Genomic DNA, 25,493 nt, shown 5'->3' with positions numbered 1-25,493 from the left:
ACTTGAGTGAATATCATTGACGACTTGATGGTCTTCACAATACTAAGTTATATACACTCAACTGACTTCAAACCAGAAAAAATAACTAGCATGAATCTCAAAATTTACATTGGATTTGCCTATTCACTGCCTCAAAAAAACAAAATATCTAAAAATGTAGAACTATCATAAGGGGGATCTAAAAATATAAATAAAAACAAAACTAGGTTATAATACGAACTCAAAAACCTTATGCGAAAAATTGCACAAAATATACATTAACATGAAAAAACGAAAAAAAATTAATTCTGCAAAACAATCTACTAAAAATTTTGAGAATGAGTTCCATACATCTCGTGGGAGGCACTAGAAAATACACACAGTATAATACAACTCTGGGAGAACTGTGAGTGGGTATTGAAAAATGTTGAGACAATTCTGGTTGTGTAGGTCTATTGATATTTGTGTGTGGACCCGAGATAAGTCGCAATGAACGACTGTCAATGAATAAAGAGAATACCGAGCGGGGACTGGAACCCTGGCAGTTCAGTGGCCGGAACCCTGGCAGTTCAGTGGCCACAGCCCTAGGCCGGCCACATATAAGGACCATGATTCAAACCCCAGTCTGGTAATCAGTTTACCCATACAAGTGTTGCTAAACCTGTGATACTCACACGGTCATTAATGGAAGAACTATATATGACACTAAGCAAAAGATATATATTTATACATATCTACTCTATGGTCGCCAAAATACATTCTCTGTGTTAAAAAACAAATTTAACTTCGACTATTCTCTAGTGCTGACATTAGTAGAGGCAAGAAAGCCATATGCACTAATTTAGGTTCAAACAAAAACAAAAATGGTATAGAAAATAAACCAAAAATCTGTTAGCCAGACACACACAGCCACAGACAGCTTTCTTGAGTCTATATTTTAAAAGAAAGAGATGCAAGTTTTATCTTAAAACTCTAATTTCACTTAACTAAACCAAGAAAATAAAACTTTATATAATTCTATAAGTTTATATACTACAGTATATACACACACATATATATATATATATATATATATATATATATATATATATATATATATATATATATATATATATATATATATATATATATATATATATATATATATATAAACAACATACACACACATCCTGCACAGTATGTATATATACTGTAATTTATACCAAAATAAATTAAAAACACTGAAAAGGTTGATAAGGTAAGAGCACTGAGTTAGTTACCACTGCTGTGGAGAGTCTTCACTTACCTGAGATCAACGAGAGGCAGGAAGTCAACGTAGATCAACTGACGCAAACTCGGCAAACTGAAGACGGAAATATGTCCCGTGGCGATGTAACAGACCAGACAAACACTGTCTGTGGGGGAGAGGGGCAAGCACTAATATAACTCTGCTCGTACACAACTGCTGGGGTCTTTCTGTTATAGTAGGAATTAGTCTGACCAAAATGCCTAGGTATGCTAGTGGCTTACTTTGTAAATAAAATTTTGTAATATGTAAACCACATACAGTGGACCCCCGCATAACGATCACCTCCGAATGTGACCAATTATGTAAGTGTATTTATGTAAGTGCGTTTGTACGTGTATGTTTGCGGGTCTGAAATGGACTAATGTACTTCACAATATTCCTTATGGGAACAAATTCGGTCAGTACTGGCACCTGAACATACTTCTGGAGTGAAAAAAATATTGTTAACCGGGGGTCCACTGTATTGTATTCTTTGCAAGGAAATAAACATTTTTATTTTCATTTAAAAGCAAAACATTACCCACCGCTGCACTGGGGGCAACTCATTCATTTCTCGGATTTTTTTTTTTTTTTAGTTACCCTCATCATCTACACTCACTTTTTGTACATTTTAAAAACTCCTACTTAATAACTTAAATCTAGTTTATTAAGTAGTCTTCAAGCATTAGGATTAGTCTGCGTGAAAAGAATCTCATGCTATTGACTTTTGTGCTTAACAATATAGTGGATCCCCGCTTTACGATCACCTCCCACTGTGACCAATTATGTAAGTGTATTTATGTAAGTGCGTTTGTACGTGTATGTTTGGGGGTCTGAAATGGACTAATCTACTTCACAATATTCCTTATGGGAACAAATTTGTTCAGTACTGGCACCTGAACATACTTCTGGAATGAAATAATATCGTAAACCGGGGGTCCACTGTATTACATGTAAACTACATTTTGTGTACTGCAGAGAAAATACAAAGCTGCCGCTTCTTCTCTCAATGCACTGGCCGTATCGTACTAAGGCGGGGCGGCCTAAAAAGAAAAACAAAAGTTTCTTTCTTTAACTTTAGTAATGTATACGGGAGAAAGGGTTACTAGCCCCTTGCTCCTGGCATGTCAGTTGTCTCTTATGATACGCACGACTTACAGAGGAAGAATTCTGTTCCACTTCCCCATGGAGATAAAGTTGCTTATTTTTGTTTATTTTGTATGAGTGATTGCGAGCTGTCTGATCCCAAGTCTGAAACTACTGTGAATCACATCTTCTCACTCTTTCTGGGAAGATGTAAGAACCAGTGGCATACCCAAGGTATGGCAGGGAGGGCACATGCCCTGGGTGCCACTTGAAAAGGTTGGGGGGGGGCACATCATACACCAATTTGCATCAGTGAAAGCAAGGAAGGTGCAGTTGTAATTCTCATGTAGTGCCATAATTTGTAAATTAAGATTAACCAGCTTGATTTGTATGTTTTAGTTAATTTTATGGTAAACTTATTTAAAAGATGGGTGTCTGATGTTTGGACAGGGGTGCAATTTCAGTGCTTGCCTTAGGTGCTATTTTCCATAGAAATGCCCCTAACCAGAACTATCTGATTAGTTACTTGAGGATAACAAGAGGTTCCCTACAGTGGTACCTCGAGTTTCGTACAGCTCCCAACTCGAACAATTATGTAAGTGTAATTTTGCAAGTGCTTTTCTAAGTGTATTTTTGGGGGTCTGAACCGGACTAATCTAATTTACATTATTCCTAATGGTAACAGATTCATTCGGTATCGGCACTCAAGCAGCCTTCTGGAACAAATTAAGTTCATAACTCAAGGTACCACTGTATGTACAATTAGAGCTCTGAAACCTTCCCAAATGTGGGCCTATAATGGGGTCTTGGAATGCTAAAGGGCTTAAAAAAACAAATTTACACGGGGAAAATATTTTTGCTATGGATTTGAGAAAGACCTGTCTAGCATGGGCCAGTAGGCCTGCTGCAGTGTTCCTCCTTTCTTATGTTTTAGAGGATATCCTTTCCCTCTTAGTCTGATAAATTGAGATTTCACTTCTCTAAGCAACACCACTGTCAGGCATCACTTCTCTAAGCAACACCAGTGTCAGATGTCACTTCTCTAAGCGACACCACTGTCAGATGTCACTTCTCTAAGCAACACCAGTATGAGACGTCACTTCTCTAAGCAACACCACTGTCAGACGTCACTTCTCTAAGCAATGCCATCATCAGAAGTCATTCCTCTATGCGACACTAGTGTCGCATAGACGATAGTGTCGCATAGAGGAGTGACGGATAAAGTCACAAAAACAGTACAGGACAATTCTTCAATGACAACATCTTGCCCAAGTGTAGACTTATCCGGGTCACAGAGAACCATAGAGGAGCATACACAGTTCTCTAACCAATTTTAAAACACATGAGCATTAAACCTCAACACACTTCTTTCTTTGTTGAGTTGATCAGGGTTCAATGCAGCGTAAGCTGCACTGAACCCAATTTCCCAATTCCTTTATGTATGGGGAGACTTGTTGCCCAAAAGCTGGGCCGTGAAAAAAAACAGAAGAGTTCCTTTGTAAACAGAAACAGGAACAAGAGTTCCTTTTGTAAATGCAAACAAGAACAAGAGTTCCTTTGTAAACAGAAGCAAGAACAAGAGTTCCTTTGTAAACAGAAGCAGGAACAAGAGTTCCTTTTGTAAATACAAACAAGAACAAGAGTTCCTTTGTAAACAGAAGCAGGAACAAGAGTTCCTTTTGTAAATGCAAACAAGAACAAGAGTTCCTTTGTAAACAGAAGCAGGAACAAGAGTTCCTTTTGTAAATACAAACAAGAACAAGAGTAGGTTGGTAGACAGCAACCACCCAGGGAAGTACTACCGTCCTGCCAGATGACTGTGAAACAAAAACCTGTAACTGTTTTGCATGATGGTAGGATTGCTGGTTTCTTTTCTGTCTCATAAACACGCTAGATAACAGGGATATCTTGCTACTCCAACTTACACTTTGGTCACACTTCACAGACACGCACATGCATATATATATACATACATCTAGGTTTTTCTCCTTTTTCTAAATAGCTCTTGTTCTTCTTTATTTCTTCTATTGTCCATGGGGAAGTGGAAAAGAATCTTTCCTCCGTAAGCCATGCGTGTCGTATGAGGCGACTAAAATGCCGTGAGCAATGGGCTAGTAACCCCTTCTCCTGTAGACATTCACTAAAAAAGAGAAGAAGAAAAACTTTATAAAACTGGGATGCTTAAATGTGCGTGGATGTAGTGCGGATGACAAGAAACAGATGATTGCTGATGTTATGAATGAAAAGAAGTTGGATGTCCTGGCCCTAAGCGAAACAAAGCTGAAGGGGGTAGGAGAGTTTCAGTGGGGGGAAATAAATGGGATTAAATCTGGAGTATCTGAGAGAGTTAGAGCAAAGGAAGGGGTAGCAGTAATGTTGAAGGATCAGTTATGGAAGGAGAAAAGAGAATATGAATGTGTAAATTCAAGAATTATGTGGATTAAAGTAAAGGTTGGATGCGAGAAGTGGGTCATAATAAGTGTGTATGCACCTGGAGAAGAGAGGAATGCAGAGGAGAGAGAGATTTTGGGAGATGTTAAGTGAATGTATAGGAGCCTTTGAACCAAGTGAGAGAGTAATTGTGGTAGGGGACCTGAATGCTAAAGTAGGAGAAACTTTTAGAGAGGGTGTGGTAGGTAAGTTTGGGGTGCCAGGTGTAAATGATAATGGGAGCCCTTTGATTGAACTTTGTATAGAAAGGGGTTTAGTTATAGGTAATACATATTTTAAGAAAAAGAGGATAAATAAGTATACAAGATATGATGTAGGGCGAAATGACAGTAGTTTGTTGGATTACGTGTTGGTAGATAAAAGACTGTTGAGTAGACTTCAGGATGTACATGTTTATAGAGGGGCCACAGATATATCAGATCACTTTCTAGTTGTAGCTACACTGAGAGTAAAAGGTAGATGGGATACAAGGAGAATAGAAGCATCAGGGAAGAGAGAGGTGAAGGTTTATAAACTAAAAGAGGAGGCAGTTAGGGTAAGATATAAACAGCTATTGGAGGATAGATGGGCTAATGAGAGCATAGGCAATGGGGTCGAAGAGGTATGGGGTAGGTTTAAAAATGTAGTGTTAGAGTGTTCAGCAGAAGTTTGTGGTTACAGGAAAGTGGGTGCGGGAGGGAAGAGGAGCGATTGGTGGAATGATGATGTAAAGAGAGTAGTAAGGGAGAAAAAGTTAGCATATGAGAAGTTTTTACAAAGTAGAAGTGATGCAAGGAGGGAAGAGTATATGGAGAAAAAGAGAGAGGTTAAGAGAGTGGTGAAGCAATGTAAAAAGAGAGCAAATGAGAGAGTGGGTGAGATGTTATCAACAAATTTTGTTGAAAATAAGAAAAAGTTTTGGAGTGAGATTAACAAGTTAAGAAAGCCTAGAGAACAAATGGATTTGTCAGTTAAAAATAGGAGAGGAGAGTTATTAAATGGAGAGTTAGAGGTATTGGGAAGATGGAGGGAATATTTTGAGGAATTGTTAAATGTTAATGAAGATAGGGAAGCTGTGATTTCGTGTATAGGACAAGGAGGAATAACATCTTGTAAGAGTGAGGAAGAGCCAATTGTGAGTGTGGGGGAAGTTCGTGAGGCAGTAGGTAAAATGAAAGGGGGTAAGGCAGCCGGGATTGATGGGATAAAGATAGAAATGTTAAAAGCAAGTGGGGATATAGTTTTGGAGTGGTTGGTGCAATTATTTAATAAATGTATGGAAGAGGGTAAGGTACCTAGGGATTGGCAGAGAGCATGTATAGTTCCTTTGTATAAAGGCAAAGGGGATAAAAGAGAGTGCAAAAATTATAGGGGGATAAGTCTCCTGAGTATACCTGGTAAAGTGTATGGTAGAGTTATTATTGAAAGAATTAAAAGTAAGACGGAGAATAGGATAGCAGATGAACAAGGAGGCTTTAGGAAAGGTAGGGGGTGTGTGGACCAGGTGTTTACAGTGACACATATAAGTGAACAGTATTTAGATAAGGCTAAAGAGGTCTTTGTGGCATTTATGGATTTGGAAAAGGCGTATGACAGGGTGGATAGGGGGGCAATGTGGCAGATGTTGCAAGTGTATGGTGTAGGAGGTAGGTTACTGAAAGCAGTGAAGAGTTTTTACGAGGATAGTGAGGCTCAAGTTAGAGTATGTAGGAAAGAGGGAAATTTTTTCCCAGTAAAAGTAGGCCTTAGACAAGGATGTGTGATGTCACCGTGGTTGTTTAATATATTTATAGATGGGGTTGTAAGAGAAGTAAATGCGAGGGTCTTGGCAAGAGGTGTGGAGTTAAAAGATAAAGAATCACACACAAAGTGGGAGTTGTCACAGCTGCTCTTTGCTGATGACACTGTGCTCTTGGGAGATTCTGAAGAGAAGTTGCAGAGATTGGTGGATGAATTTGGTAGGGTGTGCAAAAGAAGAAAATTAAAGGTGAATACAGGAAAGAGTAAGGTTATGAGGATAACAAAAAGATTAGGTGATGAAAGATTGAATATTAGATTGGAGGGAGAGAGTATGGAGGAGGTGAATGTATTCAGATATTTGGGAGTGGACGTGTCAGCGGATGGGTCTATGAAAGATGAGGTGAATCATAGAACTGATGAGGGGAAAAGAGTGAGTGGTGCACTTAGGAGTCTGTGGAGACAAAGAACTTTGTCCTTGGAGGCAAAGAGGGGAATGTATGAGAGTATAGTTTTACCAACGCTCTTATATGGGTGTGAAGCATGGGTGATGAATGTTGCAGCGAGGAGAAGGCTGGAGGCAGTGGAGATGTCATGTCTGAGAGCAATGTGTGGTGTGAATATAATGCAGAGAATTCGTAGTTTGGAAGTTAAGAGGAGGTGCGGGATTACCAAAACTGTTGTCCAGAGGGCTGAGGAAGGGTTGTTGAGGTGGTTCGGACATGTAGAGAGAATGGAGCGAAGCAGAATGACTTCAAGAGTGTATCAGTCTGTAGTGGAAGGAAGGCGGGGTAGGGGTCGGCCTAGGAAAGGTTGGAGAGAGGGGGTAAAGGAGGTTTTGTGTGCGAGGGGCTTGGACTTCCAGCAGGCATGCGTGAGCGTGTTTGATAGGAGTGAATGGAGACAAATGGTTTTTAATACTTGACGTGCTGTTGGAGTGTGAGCAAAGTAACATTTATGAAGGGGTTCAGGGAAACCGGCAGGCCGGACTTGAGTCCTGGAGATGGGAAGTACAGTGCCTGCACTCTGAAGGAGGGGTGTTAATGTTGCAGTTTAAAAACTGTAGTGTAAAGCACCCTTCTGGCAAGACAGTGATGGAGTGAATGATGGTGAAAGTTTTTCTTTTTCGGGCCACCCTGCCTTGGTGGGAATCGGCCAATGTGATAATAATAAAATAAAAAAAACAAGAGTTCCTTTGTAAATACAAACAGGAACCAGAAGTTCCCAGTTAGATCAGTGCGGAGAGGCTGTATATGTCAACACAAGAAAAATAAATACTGTACACTAGTAAACGTGTTATAAATGAAATAGAGTTTATGATATCTATAATAAAGTTAGTAAATAACACAAATTTAATAAAACAGATGGTGAGAAGGTGTTGACCAGAGCAAAACTGGTCTGGCCAAAATTGGCCAGGGCAAATTGTTCATATTATCAAAAGTTAGCAACATGAATGTTGATATGTAGGGGATTCTCTGTAACCAGCTTCCTACCAAATCCTTTAAGGAATTATCCGCAGTGGAAAAATGGAGCTGGCTAAGAGTAAGGCGCCCCTTCTGTAATGTGCCCAGCAGGCAAAAATGGATGAGGACAAGCGTTCCAAAACGAACAAGGGAAATTTGTCAGTGATACAGCAAGTCCTCAACTTACAAACATGCCCGGGACCTCCTGAATTGTGTATAATAACAATATTATACATAATACAAAAAATTCTTAACATGTTTGTAAGTCAAGGACTTACTGTCCAGGCCCGACAAAGGCTGGCATGGAAATCCTTCAACAAACACAACTCTACGCCTGACTATGCTCCCTGTATATACACTCATCCAGGTTTCTCTGTGACTTGATAAAGGTCGGTGTAGGTGGCTGAAATGTCAATATAAGGTTGTGTTGTAACTACTGCGCCTGTGTCCTTACTCACCATCATAAAAACACATTTCATCTCTGAGAAAACTGACCTTTAATTTGTATCTTGACAAAAATTACCTTTAATTTGTATAAGAGATAATTGACCTTAAATTTACATCTGAGGAAAACTGACCTTAAATTCACATCTAAAGAAAACTGACCTTAAAATCACATACAAGAAAAACTGACCTTTAATTTGTATAATCTCAGCCTTAACCACAAAAGACACCTCTGTGATGATTTGTTTGTACACACAGTTCTGAGAGGGCAGGGCCACCACCCTGGCCACCTTCTCTGATGCTATCACAACAAACTGTCGGTCACCCCACGTCTGTTCTCCAGAGTTTGTCGGAGACATTCTGTTGTCTACCAGAGATTTTGTTGGTGTTCCTGCAATGTGTAATGGGAATTCACTTTAAGGCAATATTGGCTAAATTTTTTTTTATACACCCTTAACCCTTTCATTGGCCGTGCCGTAGTACTATGGCTTTGAGGTTACTGTCTGTGCTGTAGTACTACAGATTTGAGGTCACTGTTCGCACCTTAGTACTATGGCTTTGAGGTCACTGCTCATGCTGTAGTACTACGGCTTTGAGGTCATTGTCTGTGCTGTAGTACTATGGCTTTGAGGTCAATATCCATGCCGTAGTACTATGCCATGAGCTCAGCTCCCTCAGATAAGCTGTGAGTGGTAAATCTGGGCCTACATATGAGAGAATGGGTCTATGTGGTAAGTGTGAACCATATAAAAAAAAATCCTGCAGCAAGTAGTGCATGAGAAAAAAAACTGCGACGGTGTGTTTGGTTTAAAACCGAATTTGCGATGTATTTTTGTATGGTTTTTACAGTTGTATTCTCAGTTTTTTGGTCTCATTTGATAAGATAAAAGATATATCACAGAAATAGAAATGATTTTGACTGGTTTCAGGACTGAAAATAACTTGAAAATGAGCTCAAAGTAATGGAAATGTTCGATTTTTGCCGATGTTCAAGAGTAAACAAATGGCATCACCGTCCAATACACATCCAATTGGTGGGTCTAATATGCATTCACAAATGTACTGATCATATCTATACAATTATTACAATACTGCATAACAGTAAATCATTTATTTTTGTGTAAGAATAAAAATTCTTTGTGTAAATGAAAATTCAAAATGTAATTCATGTGTAAAGCCTGGAGATGAAACTAATAAACAGAGTAAATGTTATTTTAGTGCCAGTAATGCCTGCACTGTTTATTCAGAACCCTATTCTGAAACTGTTTATTCTGAAACTGTTTATTCTGAAACTGTTTATTCTGAAACTGTTTATTCTGAAACTGTTTATTCTGAAACTGTTTATTCTGAAACTGTTTATTCTGAAACTGTTTATTCTGAAACTGTTTATTCTGAAACTGTTTATTCTGAAACTGTTTATTCTGAAACTGTTTATTCTGAAACTGTTTATTCTGAAACTGTTTATTCTGAAACTGTTTATTCTGAAACTGTTTATTCTGAAACTGTTTATTCTGAAACTGTTTATTCTGAAACTGTTTATTCTGAAACTGTTTATTCTGAAACTGTTTATTCTGAAACTGTTTATTCTGAAACTGTTTATTCTGAAACTGTTTATTCTGAAACTGTTTATTCTGAAACTGTTTATTCTGAAACTGTTTATTCTGAAACTGTTTATTCTGAAACTGTTTATTCTGAAACTGTTTATTCTGAAACTGTTTATTCTGAAACTGTTTATTCTGAAACTGTTTATTCTGAAACTGTTTATTCTGAAACTGTTTATTCTGAAACTGTTTATTCTGAAACTGTTTATTCTGAAACTGTTTATTCTGAAACTGTTTATTCTGAAACTGTTTATTCTGAAACTGTTTATTCTGAAACTGTTTATTCTGAAACTGTTTATTCTGAAACTGTTTATTCTGAAACTGTTTATTCTGAAACTGAAATATTTTGAAATTTGTATGAAACTGGTCAAATTACAAATTTCTGATCAATTTACTAGGTAGCTGAAATAGTTCATTGGGCAGTTTCTTGTGCTCAATTGATAAAATGGAAGACATATTAGCGAAATAGCTAAGAATTTGGTCGACTGGAACAACGTAATTGGTTTAAAATAGGATTCAAAGTGGGCAAAATCACCGATGCGTAAATATCGGACACGGCAAAATTCGCAAACGCGTAATTTCATAAATTTTCCATCAAATTTCATATTTTTTTTTATTACCCCTGGAAAAAGATTCTCCATTTCATAAAATAAATCATTTTTTTTTTTAAATTCTTGGACAGTGCGGACAAATTTCAGATGGGACATCTGGACAGTGAAAGGAGTAATGTTCTTATATATAATCAATTAGTTATTACCAGTGTAGTCTTAAGTTAGGTTTAAGTTTGCCCAAAATCCTCTACTTAACTATGGGTTTTGTGCATGTACAACTATGTTCTAATGGAAATAAGTCACTCTCTCTGACTTTTTTGTGTTATCCTAGGTTCTCTACACATATGCTGCTATGTATGATAATTCTATGTAACTATTTGTGTATACCCGAATAAACTGGCTTATGTCAACCATCTCTATACACAGTATCGCGCTGAAATAAAATATAACTTTATTTTCCAGAATGTACCGAGCATGATTATTTTATTTTTTATTATCACACTGGCCGATTCCCACCAAGGCAGGGTGGCCCGAAAAAGAAAAACTTTCACCATCATTCACTCCATCACTGTCTTGCCAGAAGGGTGCTTTACACTACAGTTTTTAAACTGCAACATTAACACCCCTCCTTCAGAGTGCAGGCACTGTACTTCCCATCTCCAGGACTCAAGTCCGACCTGCCGGTTTCCCTGAATCCCTTCATAAATGTTACTTTGCTCACACTCCAACAGCACGTCAAGTATTAAAAACCATTTGTCTCCATTCACTCCTATCAAACACGCTCACGCATGCCTGCTGGAAGTCCAAGCCCCTCGCACACAAAACCTCCTTTACCCCCTCCCTCCAACCTTTCCTAGGCCGACCCCTACCCCGCCTTCCTTCCACTACAGACTGATACACTCTTGAAGTTATTCTGTTTCGCTCCATTCTCTCCACATGTCCGAACCACCTCAACAACCCTTCCTTAGCCCTCTGGACAACAGTTTTGGTAATCCCGCACCTCCTCCTAACTTCCAAACTACGAATTCTCTGCATTATATTCACACCACACATTGCTCTCAGACATGACATCTCCACTGCCTCCAGCCTTCTCCTCGCTGCAACATTCATCACCCATGCTTCACACCCATATAAGAGCGTTGGTAAAACTATACTCTCATACATTCCCCTCTTTGCCTCCAAGGACAAGTTCTTTGTCTCCACAGACTCCTAAGTGCACCACTCACCCTTTTCCCCTCATCAATTCTATGATTCACCTCATCTTTCATAGACCCATCCACTGACACATCCACTCCCAAATATCTGAATACATTCACCTCCTCCATACTCTCTCCCTCCAATCTGATATCCAATCTTTCATCACCTAATCTTTTTGTTATCTTCATAACCTTACTCTTTCCTGTATTCACTTTCAATTTTCTTCTTTTGCACACCTTACCAAATTCATCCACCAATCTCTGCAACTTCTCTTCAGAATCTCCCAAGAGCACAGTGTCATCAGCAAAGAGCAGCTGTGACAACTCCCACTTTATGTGTGATTCTTTATCTTTTAACTCCACGCCTCTTGCCAAGACCCTCGCATTTACTTCTCTTACAACCCCATCTATAAATATATTAAACAACCACGGTGACATCACACATCCTTGTCTAAGGCCTACTTTTACTGGGAAATAATTTCCCTCTTTCCTACATACTCTAACTTGAGCCTCACTATCCTCGTAAAAACTCTTCACTGCTTTCAGTAACCTACCTCCTACACCATACACCTGCAACATCTGCCACATTGCCCCCCTATCCACCCTGTCATACGCCTTTTCCAAATCCATAAATGCCACAAAGACCTCTTTAGCCTTATCTAAATACTGTTCACTTATATGTTTCACTGTAAACACCTGGTCCACACACCCCCTACCTTTCCTAAAGCCTCCTTGTTCATCTGCTATCCTATTCTCCGTCTTACTCTTAATTCTTTCAATAATAACTCTACCATACACTTTACCAGGTATACTCAGCAGACTTATCCCCCTATAATTTTTGCACTCTCTTTTATCCCCTTTGCCTTTATACAAAGGAACTATGCATGCTCTCTGCCAATCCCTAGGTACCTTACCCTCTTCCATACATTTATTAAATAATTGCACCAACCACTCCAAAACTATATCCCCACCTGCTTTTAACATTTCTATCTTTATCCCATCAATCCTGGCTGCCTTACCCCCTTTCATTTTACCTACTGCCTCACGAACTTCCTCCACACTCACAACTGGCTCTTCCTCACTCCTACAAGATGTTATTCCTCCTTGTCCTATACACGAAATCACAGCTTCCCTATCTTCATCAACATTTAACAATTCCTCAAAATATTCCCTCCATCTTCCCAATACCTCTAACTCTCCATTTAATAACTCTCCTCTCCTATTTTTAACTGACAAATCCATTTGTTCTCTAGGCTTCCTTAACTTGTTAATCTCACTCCAAAACTTTTTCTTTTTATTATTTTATTATCACACTGGCCGATTCCCACCAAGGCAGGGTGGCCCGAAAAAGAAAAACTTTCACCATCATTCACTCCATCACTTTCTTGCCAGAAGGGTGCTTTACACTACAGTTTTTAAACTGCAACATTAACACCCCTCCTTATTTTCAACAAAATTTGTTGATAACATCTCACCCACTCTCTCATTTGCTCTCTTTTTACATTGCTTCACCACTCTCTTAACCTCTCTCTTTTTCTCCATATACTCTTCCCTCCTTGCATCACTTCTACTTTGTAAAAACTTCTCATATGCTAACTTTTTCTCCCTTATTACTCACTTTACATCATTCCACCAATCGCTCCTCTTCCCTCCCGCACCCACTTTCCTGTAACCACAAACTTCTGCTGAACACTCTAACACTACATTTTTAAACCTACCCCATACCTCTTCGACCCCATTGCCTATGCTCTCATTAGCCCATCTATCCTCCAATAGCTGTTTATATCTTACCCTAACTGCCTCCTCTTTTAGTTTATAAACGTTCACCTCTCTCTTCCCTGATGCTTCTATTCTCCTTGTATTCCATCTACCTTTTACTCTCAGTGTGGCTACAACTAGAAAGTGATCTGATATATCTGTGGCCCCTCTATAAACATGTACATCCTGAAGTCTACTCAACAGTCTTTTATCTACCAACACATAATCCAACAAACTACTGTCATTTCGCCCTACATCATATCTTGTATACTTATTTATCCTCTTTTTCTTAAAATATGTATTACCTATAACTAAACCCCTTTCTATACAAAGTTCAATCAAAGGGCTCCCATTATCATTTACACCTGGCACCCCAAACTTACCTACCACACCCTCTCTAAAAGTTTCTCCTACTTTAGCATTCAAGTCCCCTACCACAATTACTCTCTCACTTGGTTCAAAGGCTCCTATACATTCACTTAACATCTCCCAAAATCTCTCTCTCTCCTCTGCATTCCTCTCTTCTCCAGGTGCATACACGCTTATTATGACCCACTTCTCGCATCCAACCTTTACTTTAATCCACATAATTCTTGAATTTACACATTCATATTCTCTCACTTGGTTCAAAGGCTCCTATACATTCACTTAACATCTGATTATATAAGTCATATAATATGATGTTTAACCCGTAAACGGTCCAAACGTATATATGTTTTTTCAACATTTGAATGTAAAAAAAGTAGATTTTTTTTTTTTTACATTTGAAAACGTGTAAAAAACTTTGATCTACTTTTTTTTTTTGGTTATATTTGAAAATATGTAAAAAAAAGTAGGTCTACTTTTGGAGCACTACACATGTGAACGTAGATCTGCTTGGACAGTTTGAGGGTTAAAAGCAGTTGTAACTTAACATTAGTAAACAACTGCTATAGCGTAACCCTAAGCCATCCCTCGACCTTCACCTTGAGTACACAAGGCTCAGGCTGATTTTTATGGGGGGTAAAAAGCGAGCCTTATATGCCAGAAAATATGGTATTATTATTTTTGTAGGTATTCTATTCAAGATTGATGGACTGAACACATCGACTCAAGGTTGAGGGACTGATTACCTCATTCTCCTCCTGTTCTTCAAGTTTCTCCTACGTATGGACTGATGAAGCCACTGTGTGGTGAAACGTTTCCTCAATAAAGATACCCAAGAGTTACATATGTGTCTAATTTATCGGTATTATTATTATTACAGGTGGTCCTCAACTTACGATGGTTCAACTTATGATATTTCAACCTTACGATGGTGCAAGAGCAAATACTTTGGAGATGAAATTTAACACCCCTCCTTCACAGTGCAGACACTGTACTGTATTAACAAATATACATGAAAGACGGCGACTCGTTACGTACTTTCCAGTTTCTTCTCCTTATTGGCATCTTTCCACGACTCATACTGGTAAGGAATGAGCGCCCCATTGCAGTCGAGGAAAGACATGGCCAGTACTGTGCCTTTCAACCGAAAAATGGTTCCTGAAATGACAAATAGGAGCATAAATTAACATTCACAGTTGCAAGAACAATACAATCCTGGTATTAACATTTGGAACAGCAATACACCACAGCAGGTTGTCACTAGGCACAATAACATTACAGAGAACAATCATCAAACCCCCCCCCATAGTAGCTTACCACTGGGCGACACTGTTGCTGGAGTCGTTGCTCTAGTTTCTGGAGGAGGTATGGACACCATCACTTGTATAACTGAGCCTAGACTTGTACCAACCCATAACGTCGGTGCCATCTGGGTATCTGGAGAAAAATGTGAATACAAAATATTTACGTATTTGTATTCTGCGATATACAGGAGTTTACATATACAAGGAGACCCCACTTCACAGAACTTCATTTTACAGCATTTTGCCACTGCAGTAGTTTTCACTTACAGTGGTACCCTGAGTTTTGTACAGCTCCCAACTCAAATAATTGTGCAAATGTATTTTTGTAAGTGCTTTTGTAAGTGTATTTTTGGGGTTTGAAATGGACTAATCTAATTTACATTATTCCTTATAAGAACAAATTTGTTTGGTAACGGCACTCGAACAGCCTTCTGGAACGAATTATGTATGAAGCCCGGGGCACCACTGTATATCCATTCTTTCTGTATTCAGACTTCCTACAATATATTCACCACTCACTATAAGCAAGGAATGAAAATATTTTAAGGTAAGTAATGTGTGTGTACAACAGAACCTCGGTACTCGAACTTGATTGGTTCCAGAAGGCTGTTTGATGCTGATCTGTTCGAGTATTTACCTGGAGTTTACCTGGAGAGTTCCGGGGGTCAACGCCCCCGCGGCCCGGTCTGTGACCAGGCCTCCTGGTGGATCAGAGCCTGATCAACCAGGCTGTTACTGCTGGCTGCACGCAAACCAATGTACAAGCCACAGCCCGGCTGGTCAGGTACCGACTTTAGGTGCTTGTCCAGTGCCAGCTTGAAGACAGCCAGGGGTCTATTGGTAATCCCCCTTATGTATGCTGGGGGGCAGTTGAACAGTCTTGGGCCCCTGACACAAACTTTTTACAACCAATTTTCTTTTTGGTTGGCTATTATCACTAACCCTCTTAGGCCCCATGGTGACTTATTTATACAAATACAGTGGACTGCTCGACTAACGCTATTAATCCGTTCCTGAGAGCTCATCGTTAGTCAAAATAATCGTTAGTCAAGTTAATTTTCCTCATAAGAAATAATGGAAATCAAATTAATCCGTGCAAAACACCCAAAAGTATTGAAAAAAAAAAATTTTAACACATGAAATATTAATTTTAATACACACAAACTGAAGAAGACATGCACAGTTACATGACACTTACCTTTATTGAAGATCTGGTGATGATTGATGGGATGGGAAGAGGGGAGTGTTTTGATGGGCTTAGTGTTTAGAAGGGGAATCCCCTTCCATTAGGACTTGAGGTAGCAAGTCCTTTTTCGGGGTTACTTCCCTTCTTCTTTTAATGCCACTAGGACCAGCTTGAGAGTCACTGGACCTCTGTCGCACAACATATCTGCCCATAGAGGCCTGTACCTCCCGTTCCTTTATGACATTCCTAAAGTGTTTCACAACATTGTCAGTGTCACCATTAAACACTTGTTCAGGTTTCAGTCCTTCACTGTCTATGTACTCCTTGAATTCCTGCACATATTTTTCAGCTGCTTTTTGGTCCAAACTGGCAGCCTCACCATGCCTTATCACACTATGTATGCCACTACGATTCTTAAATCTCACAAACCAACCTTTGCTGGCCTTAAATTCACTCACATCACCACTAGTTGCTGGCATTTTTCTAATTAAATCGTCATGCAACTTCCTAGCCTTTTCACATATGATCGCTTGAGAGATGCTATCTCCTGCTATCTGTTTTTCGTTTATCCATACCAATAACAGTCTCTCAACATCTTCTATCACTTGCGATCTCAGTTTCGAAAACATAGTTGCACCTTTGGCAAGAACAGCTTCCTTGATTGCCGTTTTCTTGGCCACAATAGTAGCGATGGTTGATTGGGGTTTTGTGTACAGCCTGGCCAGCTCGGAGACACGCACTCCACTTTCATACTTAGCAATGATCTCTTTCTTCATATCCATAGTAATTCTCACCCTTTTTGCTGTAGGGTTGGCACTAGAAGCTTTCTTGGGGCCCATGGTGACTTATTTTGCAGGTGCAATCACTAAAAAGGCTGTGGTAATATGAAATGTTCCGATTGTATGCTTGGAAGCGACCTCGGTGGCTGGCTGGCTTGTAAACACTGGCCAGAAGTGGACGCGTCTCAGACGGAACGAATAGTGTTGGTCGAGTATTTTAGCGCTAATCGAGGCAAAATTTTTGTGATAAAATGTATCACTAATCAGATTTATCGTTAATCGATGCCATCGCTGGTTAAGGGTCCACTGTAATATAAAAATACCAAAAAGTGCAAAGAAACATGAAATAGTTTACAGTGAAGTTCTGGTATGTCGAGTTTGTTTGGTCGAGTGCCGAGCAAACAGTAGGCTAATGAGTGATTTGTTTACCAAACAAAACATTTGAATACCGAAGTGTTTGAGTATGGAGGTGTTCAAGTACCAAGGTTCCACTTTACTATATTTGCATTTTTAAGGCCTAGCTCTACTGCTCACTCAATATACGATAGTGTAAACATGCTACCAAGCTTGTATATACATTTTGGGCAGACTAATGCTAATGCTAGTAAGTAAACATTTTTAAATTTACAAAAAAAGACGTAGCTAAATACACAATACTACAATTTTAAATTTGTACAGTGGAACCCTTGTATCTGTGGGTCCGGTATCACAATATCAGTTATCCACGGTTTACCATGGCAAAAAAATAAACCTTAATTTTGCTTAATAACGGCCTGAAAGTGCAAAAGTAGTGATGGTGGCAGTTCTTCAAAACCTACCAGTAGCCGTGAAGGGCTTCCCGTCAGTGAAAAATTCAAAATTAATAATCCTCCACTTACTGTGCGTAATTTATCAATTAAACTTTATAATAGGTATGTGTGTAAATCAAAAAGACTTATGTATAGGGTTTGCTACTATCAGCAGCTTTGGTATCCACAGCAGGTCATTGGAAGGTATCCCCCGTGGATACGGGGATTCTACCGTATTAATAGTTTGTATTTGAGGCAGGTTAACCCAAAAATATAAAACACAGTCACTAAAGTAAATATTAAATCTACACATCTTGGCTAATCTTTACCAAATGAATGTGAATTCTCTGCAGAATATTGTATATGTATAAAATATATATATATAAAAAAAAAAAAAAAAAAAAAAAAAAAAAAAAATATGTAAAGTTTGAATACATTTAGTAAAACATCAAGATTTTTTTTTAACACTGGGCATCCCGCACTGATGTACACCGAATCAAAAAAAAAAAAAAACTTTCACTGTCAATCACTGTGTTGCCACCGACATCACAATTATGTTGACACTCCAAACCGTAACATCCCAACCAATCCTTTAGAATTTAGAGCGTAGGTACTGAACTTACCACCTCCAGGACTCAAGTCCAGTTAACCAGTTTTCCTGAATCCCTCCGTGTTGTCTTACTCACACTCCAACAGCATGATGAATCGTGAAAACCATTTGCTGCCACTCCTATCTAACAGGCCGACACAAGCCTGTTTGATGTCCAAACCCCTCACACAAAACCTCCTTTACCCCCTCCCTCCAATCTGTCCTACGACGACCCCTACCACACCTTCCCTCCAACCCAGTAAAGCCATTTTAGTCAACCTATTACAATCCATCATCTATAAATGTCCAAACCACCTCAACAACCCCTTTTCAACCACCTCAACAACCCCTCCTCAGCCACCTCAACCCCTCCTCAACAACCCCTTCTCAACCACCTCAACAACCCCTCCTCAGCCACCTCAACCCCTCTTCAACAACCCCTTCTCAACCACCTCAACCCCTTCTCAACCATCTCAACAACGTCTCATCAGCCTCTTCAACCCCTCATGAACCACCTCAACAACCCCTCCTCAGCCACCTCAACCCCTCCTCAACAACCCCTTCTCAACCACCCCTCCTCAGCCACCTCAACCCCTCAACAACCCCTTCTCAACCCCTCAACAACCCCTTCTCAACCACCTCAACCCCTCCTCAGCCACCTCAACCCTTCTTCAACAACCCCTTCTCAACTACCTCAACAACCCCTCCTCAGCCACCTCAACCCCTCTTCAACAACCCCTTCTCAACCACCTCAACCCCTTCTCAACCATCTTAACAACCCCTCCTCAGTCACTTCAACCCCTCCTCAACAACCCTTTCTCAACAACCCCTCCTCAGCCACCTCAACCCCTCCTCAACAACCCTTTCTCAACAACCCCTCCTCAGCCACCTCAACCCCTCCTCAACAACCCCTTCTCAACCACCCCTCCTCAGCCACCTCAACCCCTCAACAACCCCTTCTCAACCACCTCAACAACCCCTCCTCAGCCACCTCAACCCCTCAACAACCCCTTCTCAACCACCTCAACAACCCCTCCTCAGCCACCTCAACCCCTCCTCAACAACCCCTTCTCAGCCACCTCAACAACCCCTCTTACCACACTTACCACACAGACCTATTCTCTCATATGTAGGCCAAAATTTACTGGTCACAGCTTATCTGAGTGAGATGAGCTCATGGTAACTGACAGCGGCTTCAAAGTCACCTTATCTTTTATGGACAATGTACAGTGTATGTGCTTTACACAATGAGAAGCATTTACACCTACCATCCGACTTACGACCACTCGACTTACGATCGTGTTTTTTTATGCCAAATTTCTGGGAAATAAACCAGTATTTGTGTTGTACACAGTGTTTATCCTAAACCTTACAGTATAAAACACAGTACTAACAACATAAAAAGTAAAGTAAAACATGAAATACCAAAATAAAACAATAAAATAAAGTCATTACAAAAATGTTTTGTGGCTCTGGTGGCCTGGTGGTTAACGCTCTCGCTTCACACGGTGAGGGCCTGGGTTCGATTCCCAGCCAGAGTAGAAACATTGGACGTGTTTCTTTCCACCTGTTGTCTATGTTCCCCATCAGTAAAATGGGTACCTGGGTGTTAGTCGACTGGTGTGGGTCGCATCCTGGGACACTGACCTAAGGAGGCCTGGTCACAGACTGGGCCGCGGGGGCGTTGACCCCCGGAACTCTCTCCAGATAAACTCTCCAGATATATTCAGTAGTAAAGTTCGACTTACGACTGGTTTCTCGGAACCGAACTCAGTTGTAAGTCAGATGGTAGGTGTATTTTATTCTTTGGAACCATGACTAGGGCTAGAAGTGAAAAAGTTATAACAATAAATGGAGAAAAAGAAGCTGGAATGACTTATGCAGCAAGTAGCACCACCAAACAGTAGCGGCAGGTTGGTGTGGCGACCCTGGAAATTTGAAATTATGCTAGCCAAAATTAGTGCTGGATTACTGATGGAACTGAATTACTGATTGCCAGATTAGTGACAACCAACCTGTACTTGTAATATTGTTATCAGTTACGTCTACATTAAACTATAAAGCTTACTAACTAAAAACATTTGGCTACCTATTAGCAGTAACAGAGTAAAATAGTTAATATTTGAAATTTACCTCTCTTTACCTGTCTACACTTAAGTAGCGTTTATAAGTCTGCCCGAAATGCCCCAGCAAGATAGTGGCTTTCTTTGTACCAACTGTTAGATTAATATGTAATAATGTATATTATAATGTACTGTTCCATAACCTGTGCCAATACAGAGTAAGAATTATTATTAGTCTGCCCAAAATGCTTAAGTATGCTGGTGGCTGCTTTCTTTGTAATCCAGTGGAACCCCCGGTTTACGATATTATTTCATTCCAGAAGTATGTTCAGGTGCCAGTACTGAACGAATTTGTTCCTATAAGGAATATTGTGAATTAGATTAGTCCATTTCAGACCCCCAAACATACACATACAAACATACTTACATAAATACACTTACATAATTGGTCACATTGGGAGCTGATCATAAACCGGGGGTCCACTGTATTTTATAATATGTAAACCACACATCATAAGCTTTGCAAGGATATAACATTTTTTTTTTATTTTCAATCAAATTATGAAATGTAATCACATATTAAGGCAATATTGGCTTTACAGCAGCAGTCTGGAATCCGACCCGCCGTATTAGCGAGATATGTTCGTGTGTTCCACACAGACCAATACAGTGGACCCCTGCCTTACGATCAGCTCCCAACTCGAACAATTATGTAAGTGTATTTTTGTAAGTGCTTTTGTAAGTGTATTTTTGGGGGTCTGAAACGGACTAATCTAATTCACAATAATTCGGTCAGTAACGGCACTGGAACAGACTTCTGGAATGAAATAATATCGTAAGGTGGGGATCCACTGTACGCTGTGCCTTGAGAATTTCTCTTTTTATCACACTGGCCATCTCCCACCCATGTATTAGGTTAAGTCTGCCGGAAATGCCCCAGCATGATAGTGGCTTTCTTTGTTCCAATCAAATTATGAAATGTAAACACACATTGTAATCTTAGCAAAAAAATAAAATTTTATTATTTATTTATTTATGTAGGTGATCCTCAATCATTCTATCACTCGACTGAGAAATAAGACCTCTAAGTAAGACCGATAACAAACCAATATTTTATTTCCTTGTGTAGTATACAAAATGTAGTTTGAAGACTAAGACACATGTGCAACAGTTGGGTATCTATACTGATAAAACGTTTCGTTTACACAGTAGACTTCTTCACTCAAATACAGAGGGAGCAGTAGTAATGAAATGAAGATTTAATCAGTCCATCAACCTTCATATTGTTCCAGACCATGGAGCTGAACTCTTCTCCAGGCTGAGGGACTGACCACCTTGTTCCAGACCATGGAGCTGAGCTCTTCTCCAGGCTGAGGGACTGATCACCTTGTTCCAGACCATGGAGCTAAACTCTTCTCCAGGCTGACGGACTGACCACCTTGTTCCAGACCATGGAGCTGGATTCTTCTCCAGGCTGAGGGACTGATCACCTTGTTCCAGTCCATGGAGCTGGATTCTTCTCCAGGCTGAGGGACTGACCACCGTGTTCCAGACCATGGAGCTGGATTCTTCTCCAGGCTGAGGGACTGACCACCTTGTTCCAGTCCATGGAGCTGGATTCTTCTCCAGGCTGAGGGACTGACCACCTTGTTCCAGACCATGGAGCTGGATTCTTCTCCAGGCAGAGGGACTGACCACCTTGTTCCAGTCCATGGAGCTGGATTCTTCTCCAGGCTGAGGGACTGACCACCTTGTTCCAGACCATGGAGCTGGATTCTTGTCCAGGCAGAGGGACTGACCACCTTGTTCCAGTCCATGGAGCTGGATTCTTCTCCAGGCTGAGGGACTGACCACCTTGTTCCAGACCATGGAGCTGGATTCTTCTCCAGGCTGAGGGACTGACCACCTTGTTCCAGACCATGGAGCTGGATTCTTCTCCAGGCTGAGGGACTGATCACCTTGTTCCAGACCATGGAGCTGAACTCTTCTCCAGGCTGAGGGACTGACCACCTTGTTCCAGACCATGGACCTGAACTCTTCTCCAGGCTGAGGGACTGACCACCTTGTTCCAGACCATGGAGCTGAACTCTTCTCCAGGCTGAGGGACTGACCACCTTGTTCCAGACCATGGAGCTGAACTCTTCTCCAGGCTGAGGGACTTACCACCTTGTTCCAGACCATGGTGCTGAACTCTTCTCCAGGCTGAGGGACTGACCACCTTGTTCCAGACCATAGAGCTGAGCTCTTCTCCAGGCTGAGGGACTGACCACCTTGTTCCAGACCATGGAGCTGAACTCTTCTCCAGGCTGAGGGACTGACCACCTTGTTCCAGACCATGGAGCTGAACTCTTCTCCAGGCTGAGGGACTGACCACCTTGTTCCAGACCATGGAGCTGAACTCTTCTCCAGGCTGAGGGACTGACCACGTCAAATACGTTTTCTCCAAGGTTGATGGACTGATTACATCATCTTTATTTCATTACTACTGCTGCCTCTGTTTGACTAAAGAAGACTACTGTGTGGGCAAAATATTTCATCAATAAAGATACTCTTGCACATGCGTCTTAATCTTCAATTTGTCGGTATTATATACAATTTTCAACAATACGTAGTTTGTAGATGAATGGTTCAGAGAACCAACAAGTTGACAAATTAAACACAAGTGCAACACTTGTCTAATTTGTCGATACGTAGTTTACACGTAATATAATATTAAGCAAAAAACCGAGCCAATAACATGCAGCACATTTCTGGCCTTGCAATAATAATAATAATAATATAATCAAAGTACAGTACTCTTAAGTGCTTTGTATAACTATGGACTTTCACTAAGTATACGAGTACAGTGGTATCTCGGGATATGAACAGCTTAAAACTCAAACAATTATGTAAGTGTATTTATGTAAGTTCTCCATGGGGAAGTGGAACAGAATTCTTCCTCTGTAAGCCATGCGTGTTGTAAGAGGCGACTAAAATGCCGGGAGCAAGGGGCTAGTAACCCCTTCTCCTGTATATATTACTAAATTTAAAAGGAGAAACTTCAGTTTTTTCTCTTGGGCCACCCCACCTCGGTGGGATACGGCTGGTACGTTGAAAGAAGAATTTATGTAAGTGCTTTTGTAAGTGTATTTTTGGGGGTCTGAAATGAATTAATCAAATTTACATTATTCCTTATGGGAACAAATTTGTTTGGTAACGGCACTCAAACAGCCTTCTGGAACAAACTATGTTTATATCCCGAGGTACCACTGTATTTCACATCTCTGCATACACAATGTACCATGTGGGAATACATTTGAGTTGTGTTGTACATATTTAAATGAGACATGAAATGAGATGAGGCAACTTTAAATAAGACACATGAAAGTTTAAATGATGAGAGACGTAACTGAAATATCTTTAATAATGAGACAACTGAAATAACCAAATGAGAACTTACCATTTTTTCTAGTATAAGAATCAACGAAAGACAAGCACTGGATAGCCTCGCTGCTGATGTTCTCCAGGCTGCTGATGCTAGAGGAACGAGAACGACTGAACGAGCCGTCCAGCTTGTCTGGGGTACCCAGGGTGGTGTGAGGGGGGGGGACCAGGAGATGTACATTAAAAAAACGCACACAAGCCACCGCTAATTATAATCGACCAATTACAAGCTAACTTGCATGTTTTTTTGAAGATTTAATTTGACTTTATATAAAACTCAAAGGAGCAAAAAATTGTGATATGGAATTATACCAAATTAATGTAAATCAGTGAAGGCAATTCTTAGCAGAGCAATTAAATGTTATAAGCTGAATATGTTAAAAGCTTTTTTCTCTCGACTACACGTTCAGTATAGCAACATCTAGCCACATCTCTCAGACATCAATACTAGCCATACCTTTCATACATCAAGACAAACGTGTTCTAGCCATGTCAGTATCAGCCATAACAGCGCCTGTATAGCCATTACAACTACAAAGGCCAAGCCATAACACAGAAATGGTACCACAACACAGAAATGGTACCACGACACATGCAGGTTCAACATCTCTCATACCATAGATGACAGCCAAGTAACTTGCCAGGTACATTATGGTACACAGTCCTCACAGGGTACATCATGCTACTTATTACCATTGCACATTCATTTCAAAGAGCGGCTCTTGGCTCCTTGCTCAGTTCTTTTAACATCCATATTTACGATGGTGTTGTTTGGGGAGGACGGGAAACATTTGTAAGAGGCGGTTTACATTGTGGGTTACGGTGGAGACTAATACAAGACGGCCCCACATATACAGCAAGGCCCTGCATATACAGTCTTCTCTTCAGTGTTCCACTTTTTTTCTTGGCCTCAAACCGAGCCATTGCTCATTATGTTGCACCCACCGGTGAGTCACCAGTGGAACAATGACTCATTTGAAGGCCAACGAAAAATGTGGAACACTGAAAATAAGACGCTCTATATACAGGGTCCTCCTGTACAATGTTCTATATGGTCTAGATCTTTAACCTTATTATCTGGAAACTAAAATCCTGAATTTGTAGAACAAAGAAAAAAAAAAGACTTAAATGCTCCAAAATATCTCTTTTCTAAGTTAAACGTCCATGGAGAACGATGTACGGCAAACCTGTATTTACTCTGCGAATGATAATGTCTCAAAAATTTTGGAGAACAGTTTGGTTTGCCACAGAGTGGAGCTGGTCTGCCTGGAGCTATAGCAACAATAGCAGCACAACCATCGTCACACCACTTTCACTGTCGTCTTAGACTTAGGTTACACTGGCGAGGTGGTGGAGATGTGACAGTCGCAGTGAAGAACTTCACTGAGATCTTCACCTAATGTCAGCTATACATGATTTGTCTCCACTGGAGGCCTGGTCACAGACCGGGCCGCGGGGGCGTTGACCCCTGGAACTCTCTCCA

The 25,493-nt window shown here is 40.2% G+C and overlaps 1 protein-coding gene across 5 annotated transcripts in view; it reads right to left on the bottom strand.

Moving 5' to 3' along the window:
• Tomosyn (syntaxin-binding protein tomosyn) overlaps positions 1–25,493 on the bottom strand; it is a 567,161-nt gene that overhangs the window by 60,795 nt on the left and 480,873 nt on the right. For all 5 annotated transcript variants that reach the window (XM_070105267.1, XM_070105268.1, XM_070105270.1 and 2 more), the window contains exons 15-19: positions 24,027–24,143; positions 15,196–15,315; positions 14,917–15,036; positions 8,597–8,797; positions 1,265–1,373 (exon numbers count right to left, since the gene is read on the bottom strand). In XM_070105267.1, the coding sequence (XP_069961368.1) occupies positions 1,265–1,373; positions 8,597–8,797; positions 14,917–15,036; positions 15,196–15,315; positions 24,027–24,143 (667 nt within the window). The remainder of the gene's footprint in view (positions 1–1,264; positions 1,374–8,596; positions 8,798–14,916; positions 15,037–15,195; positions 15,316–24,026; positions 24,144–25,493) is intronic.

Source organism: Cherax quadricarinatus, chromosome 98 (assembly GCF_038502225.1).
Source record: "Cherax quadricarinatus isolate ZL_2023a chromosome 98, ASM3850222v1, whole genome shotgun sequence".
In the NCBI taxonomy this organism is placed as follows: domain Eukaryota; kingdom Metazoa; phylum Arthropoda; class Malacostraca; order Decapoda; family Parastacidae; genus Cherax; species Cherax quadricarinatus.
This window is presented reverse-complemented; position numbering and strand designations above follow the sequence as displayed.